Raw genomic sequence first — 6,000 nt, 5'->3', positions numbered from 1 at the left:
CACAAACATCACTTCAATCATTTGCTCCATTTTGCTTTAAACCAGTAAACTGTGACCTCTTCAGCTCAACGTGTGTTTTCAACATTTGGACTTTGTAGGGGGCTTTTGTCTAGAACTTGGCTTCATATTGACATAATTAAATGTTTCAGTGCTCACAGATAACTTTACACCACAATGACCTGATCACTCTTCAGTTGATCATCTAATCGTTGCCAATTTGGCTCCTCTTCAGTCCCTAGAATGACAGTTTTTTTGTTTTTATTTATTTTAATATTTGTCATATCGGTTTCCATTTTGGAGGACTCGATATAATTTTACCTCAACGTCTGCTAATTTTTGAACTTGTTCACGTATTTTCTCTTCTGTAACCAACTTTTTGGTCAGCATGCGCTGTTCTTCTGGACAATGTCTGCAATTATCCATTTTAAACAGATTTTCATAGCGGATGGCACAATAACGAGCATGTAGAACATTTGCCGTCATCATCTTTCAATAAAACATGTGATGTTTCACATGATCGATTACCTCACATATAAAACTCCACACTATCAGTCTTTTAATCACGGATCTTTCAATTTGTCAGTCCGTTTCACATAATCAGCAGTCTCCATGTCATGACTGTTGCATCTCTTGGTTTTGTATTACTCTATAATGTCTACCAACAACAGTGATTGATCTGGTTGGTGATGCTGGACTGCTGTTACTTTGAACACAGCTGCATAAAGACCATAAAAAGAAAAATGGCCTGCATCAGGTCCAACACAAGTTCTTGAGAGAAGCAGCTTGAAGACAAACAAACCAGCACTCTATTAAGGGATTTAAAAGTTCTCCATGGCTCTCATGTTTCTCTGTACAGCTGTTGCACCAAAACACTTCAACTTTGTGATCTGTGCAGAGGTCGTGTAAATCAAAGCAGTGGTGAATGGAAGCAGCAGAAAGTATCATTTTTCTACACCTAATTAGTCTGTGCTTTGCTCTTTACGGCTGAACTGCGATTCAGCAGTGAAACAGTCAAAACACTTATCTGGAAACGCTGTCCTTCATCCCGCTGAAACTTTAATTCTCCAGATACATTTTTTTCACACATCCTTTGAACCTAAAAAGCCACTTCGCAGTCATATGCATGTTGAAAGGGAAGTCAAGATGCAGATAACCATCATTTGCTTCAGACAGAACAAAAAAACAAGACAATGTTGCAACTAACCTATGGGGGTAAACATGCAGAAGTACATTTGGAGGGGAGTGTTTATTGATTTAAAGTGTTTGACCTGGCATTCCTCGGCGACATGGGTGTGTTTAGACATTCTGTACTCGCAGAGGACACATAAAGTAAAAGCATGTCAAATTGACACATTTTCTTTTGAGGAACTTAATGTTCGCAACATCTGTGGTTCCCCTGATAGATGGGCTGCTGACTCACTGCTCAAGCTATCTGTTGTCCAAGCAGTAGGAACTCGGTTGTGTTCTTGTCCCTTAGCAGCATTTTTTTTTTGATGCTCCTTCCCTTGAAACTGATTCAAATTGTTTTAATAATCCTGGGGAAAAAGGTCTAGTAAACCCAGAAAGTATCCATCTTTAAATATTTACTTTCAAAAAGTCTACTAACTTTCCCTTCATATAGGATTTAATGTGAGTGCTCCCTCTCTGTGTTTCCAATAAACTGACAGGAATCCACTAATAGTAAACTTGTTAAAGGTCCTTTGTAATAATAAATAGAAAGGTGTTTAAACCAACTAGAAATGGCACTTGCTGTTAAGTACATTATGTAATGATTCATACTTAAAATTTGTTTGCACCATAAATGGGCTTCATGTAATCCTTTACCTGCATGTTCAACATTTTACCCCAAGATGTGTGAACTGACTGCTCTCCAGAAATGGTGCTCAGACATATAATAAAAACTTGAACATTTTGCACGCAGATTAAAAGCAAAACAGAGAATCTTTGTGATTATTATCTCTGCATGCACACACCAACATTTCTCTCTTTTTTTCCCGTTTCCAGGGATCTGAAGCACAACCTAATCAGCACCATCATGCCTGGAGCCTTCCAAGGCCTGTCTGAGCTTCGGAAGCTGTGAGTAGACGTAGTAACATCCCTCAAAGTGTGATTATGCACAGAGCAACAAACACGCAAGTGTAAATTAATGAAAACTCCTTTTCTATCCAGAAGTCAGTAGCTGAGTTAAACAGATATTAATTCTTTTGGCAGCTACAGATGTTATAAAACAATTGCTATGTTCAGCTTAAGCCTGAATTTTTCATTCGACATCAGTAAAAACCATCAGATGTCATCCCTGTGGCATGATGTGGAAAACATCAGGGCTACTCCGAGCCTCCTCACAAGGCACTGAATGTGACAAGCCAGCCTTGTGCAGCAGCTTGCTGCTCACGTCTTGTATCTCTGTTACTCCGACGCTTGGTTGTGGCGTGGGTCGAAAGTGTTTGTCTGCGCCACGCCGCGTGAGTCCTCGTCCCTCCTCCCTCCTCCTTCTTCTTGTATTTTCCCTGCGAGGTCTGGGGCTTCTCAAAACAAACAGGGGGAGATAAACACATGCTCTGGACAGCTCTCTGCTGGGTAGTGTCAGAGGTGCAGCAGAGCAGATCCCTCTCTGGCTTCAGCTATACATCACACTCAGGGGTGGACTGTAGAACAGGGGCCCCTGCTTTACCCTGCTGATGATAAAGCTTCGGTCGGGTCCTTCGGGGTCCTGATAAGGGAGATGTGAACTGTCTACGATTCTGAAATTGAAGTTTGCATACTGCTGTGGTCTGAGCCGACACAGAAGAGGGCCGGCCCAGTTCAGCTGCATGTCAAATGGACATGTAATATAGCATCTGGGGGCAATGAATGAGTCAAGACACAACAATCTGTTGCTAAGGAGATATTCATTTGATAATAGCTAACACATTCTTTTGTTCTTTCACACGTTTAGCGACCTGTCCAACAACCGCATCGGCTGCCTGACCACAGACATGTTCCTAGGACTGACCAACCTCACCAAGCTGTAAGACATAGACCCATCAGCTACACTGAAATGTGTTCAACTTTGACTTGCTGTTGAGGTACCGAGAGAGCTTGTTTATGCCTAATCTATGTTTTTACAGAAACCTCTCTGGCAACATCATCTCAACCCTGGATCCAGGCGTGTTTGAGGAGCTGCCTTCCCTCAAACAAGTGTGAGCAAAAAAAAAAAAGTGACTTAATTAAACTCAATTCCTCAGGAGAGCAGTCAAACTTTTCCACTTTTTACATGTTACAACCACAAAAGTTGATATGTTTTCTTAGAATTGGATGTGAAAGAGCACATAAAGTAGTGTACAATTGTGAATTTGAAGGAAAAGTACACTTTTTACATGTTTTACATTTTTCACAGTGTAGCATGTAAAGTGTATACACTACTATTTGTCCCTACCATTCACTCACAATGGTTTATTGTTCTTTACAAATAAATGGAGAACAAACGGGAATAGCAACATTCAAGTCTTGAGATAGATATTTGGTTGGACTTTGGTCTGGACTTTGACTAGGCAGTTCTAACACATGAACATGCTGAGTTGCTCAGAATTGTTATTTTCTAGAATTAGAATAAAACGAGTCCTGGAAAAGAAAAATGCAGAGACTTTTAGTTATAATGTTGCAAAAAGTGGAAAAAGCCCATAAAAAATTAAATACTTCTGCTAAGAACTGTAGAAAATCTAAGACAGTTTGTAGTTTTTATCAGCTAAAACATGCATTTGTTTCATTTCATTTCCACGCTTTTCCATGAGTTTAACCAGAGGTAGAATTCACATGACTCTTTTTTTTTTCTTTTTAATGAATGGTTATTCCCTCCGCAGAAACTTCGTGTCAGACTACTTGTCCTGTGACTGTGGGCTCCGTTGGATGCCGAGCTTCCTCCGCAGCAGCTCGGTGCGTGTGGGAGAAGATACCCTGTGCGCCTTCCCGAGGACCTTGAGGGGAAAGCCCCTGCGAGGCCTGAGAGAAAGCCAGCTAAGCTGTGGTGAGTCCCTGGCTTCGCTGAGGCGCAGGAATGAGGCGGGTTACCGCTTTAGTTCAGAGAGCATTACTATGCAAATGACTGTCACTCTGTAATGAAGCTCAAGACCATCTTTTCACAAGTTTCAGCAATGCTATGTTGGCATCCATCCCTGTGGGTTACTTTAACTGTCTGCTGCTGTCTGCTTCCGGTTGGCTGCTGCTGAAAAGCAAATTCATAGCACAGTTCTTTGCAGTAATATTCATACTGCTAGAACTTTTGCTAATCTTTGTCACACGGCAATCACAAACTTCATTGCAATTGATTCTGATTTAAGTAATAGACTTACACAAAGTAGTCTGGAACTGAGACATGAAAGAAAAACGATACGTGTCAATTTGAACAATAAAGTTGTGGGAGGGTTGGAAAAAACAATCTGAAACGTATGGCGGGCATTTTTTTGCCCCTCACCCCCTTTATTGCCCACAAAAATAACCTATGATTTAGTTTATGTGATAAAAGCTAAATCTACACAATCACCTACTCTGCAAGCTGCAGAATAGCTTGTCACAGGGGAAACTTGTCACAGATGAATCCTGAGAATACAGGCAAGAGCTACAATTGAAATGTTTAGGAATGATTTAGATCAGGGCCTAGTCAAAGTTCAGAGCTTCATATGATATGGTGTTTGTAAGATCCTTTTCTTTCCACCTCACAGCTGTGCACTGCATTGTATTGTTCTATCACCTAAAATTTCAAGAGGATACAATAAAGCTTTGGTTGCTTAGTCACAAAATATGGAAAAGTCCAAAGGCTAAAAATATGTTTTTCAAATGTAGTGTAGCTAATCTGGGCACATTTAACTGAAGGTGGGCAGTGAGACAGCAGCCACCTTTCCTCTGTAATAGCTAACCACATGTCCTTTAACACTTTGCTGCTCAGACGGTCCACTGGAGCTACACACCCTGTCGCTGCTGCCGTCCCAGCGTCAGGTGGTCTTCAGAGGCGACCGGCTGCCATTCCACTGCACTGCTGCCTTGATGGACAAGCTCACCAGCATACACTGGCGTCACAATGGTCAAGTAGTGACATCTGACCCTGACAGAGGCGTCCAGCTGGAGGATAGCGTGGTGCATGATTGCACCTTCATCACCAGGTACAGTATCTGCTCCTCTTTGAGAACCTGTCTATGATGTGTTGTCCAAGTAAGAGGGAAAAAAAGCACCAGTCGTTTAAAACAATCTGTTTGCATTCAGCGAGCTCATATTATCCAACGTTCACGTGGAGGCAAGTGGAGAGTGGGAGTGTGTGGTCACTACTGGGCGGGGCAATGCCTCGCGCACTGTTGAAATCGTAGTGCTGGAGAACAGCGCCTCCTTCTGCCCAGAAGATAAAGTTCTAAACAACCGCGGGGAGTTCCGGTTAGTTGTCATGACAGTGGTTTACTTTGAGTAGATTTGAGTTTCAGCATTTCACTGAAAGCTTTATTTTTTTTATTGCTCCACAGTTGGCCAAGAACTCTGGCCGGCATCACCTCCCACCAGTACTGTCTGCAGCTCCGTTACCCCTCCTTGTCTGTGGAGGGGGTAACGGAGCAGAAAAAGGCCTCCCGATACTGTGACCGGTCCGGAAAGTGGCACGAGGGCGACTACTCCAACTGCCAGTACACCAACGGCATCACTCGTGTCTTGCATACCTTCATTTTGGTCGGTAACGCCGTCGATGCCACCGTACGCCGACTCACGTCCTGGCAACAAAACTCACCCTGTTTTACGTCTCCATTTTAGACACCCATAAACGCGTCCAACGCCGTCACCGTGGCCCATCAGGTGCGGACATACACGCTGGAAGTGGCTGGCTTCACTGACTCTGTAGATGTGCTGTATATTGCCCAGATAATGGAGAAGTTCATGGAATACGTCAGGCAGCTGCGAGTGGTGAGAACATTTTCAAAGTTCACTCTCCTTAGCGATGCACTCATATTGTTTTGAGATGCGATTTCTGATTTGATCTTTCTTTAA

General features: G+C 42.6%; 1 protein-coding gene across 1 annotated transcript in view; it reads left to right on the top strand.

Moving 5' to 3' along the window:
- The window catches only part of adgra2 (adhesion G protein-coupled receptor A2), a 60,451-nt gene that overhangs the window by 48,821 nt on the left and 5,630 nt on the right, over positions 1–6,000 (top strand). Inside the window, exons 3-10 of the mRNA XM_015037208.1 lie at positions 2,005–2,076; positions 2,936–3,007; positions 3,108–3,179; positions 3,840–4,003; positions 4,922–5,135; positions 5,236–5,400; positions 5,487–5,685; positions 5,767–5,916. Of these exons, the coding sequence (XP_014892694.1) occupies positions 2,005–2,076; positions 2,936–3,007; positions 3,108–3,179; positions 3,840–4,003; positions 4,922–5,135; positions 5,236–5,400; positions 5,487–5,685; positions 5,767–5,916 (1,108 nt within the window). The remainder of the gene's footprint in view (positions 1–2,004; positions 2,077–2,935; positions 3,008–3,107; positions 3,180–3,839; positions 4,004–4,921; positions 5,136–5,235; positions 5,401–5,486; positions 5,686–5,766; positions 5,917–6,000) is intronic.

The sequence above is a fragment of the Poecilia latipinna genome, unplaced genomic scaffold (genome assembly GCF_001443285.1).
Source record: "Poecilia latipinna isolate Pla-1442-1.1 unplaced genomic scaffold, P_latipinna-1.0 Scaffold398, whole genome shotgun sequence".
Classification (NCBI taxonomy): Eukaryota; Metazoa; Chordata; class Actinopteri; order Cyprinodontiformes; family Poeciliidae; genus Poecilia; species Poecilia latipinna.
Note: the sequence above shows the minus strand (reverse complement) of the source record. Positions and strands in the feature narration are given on the sequence as shown.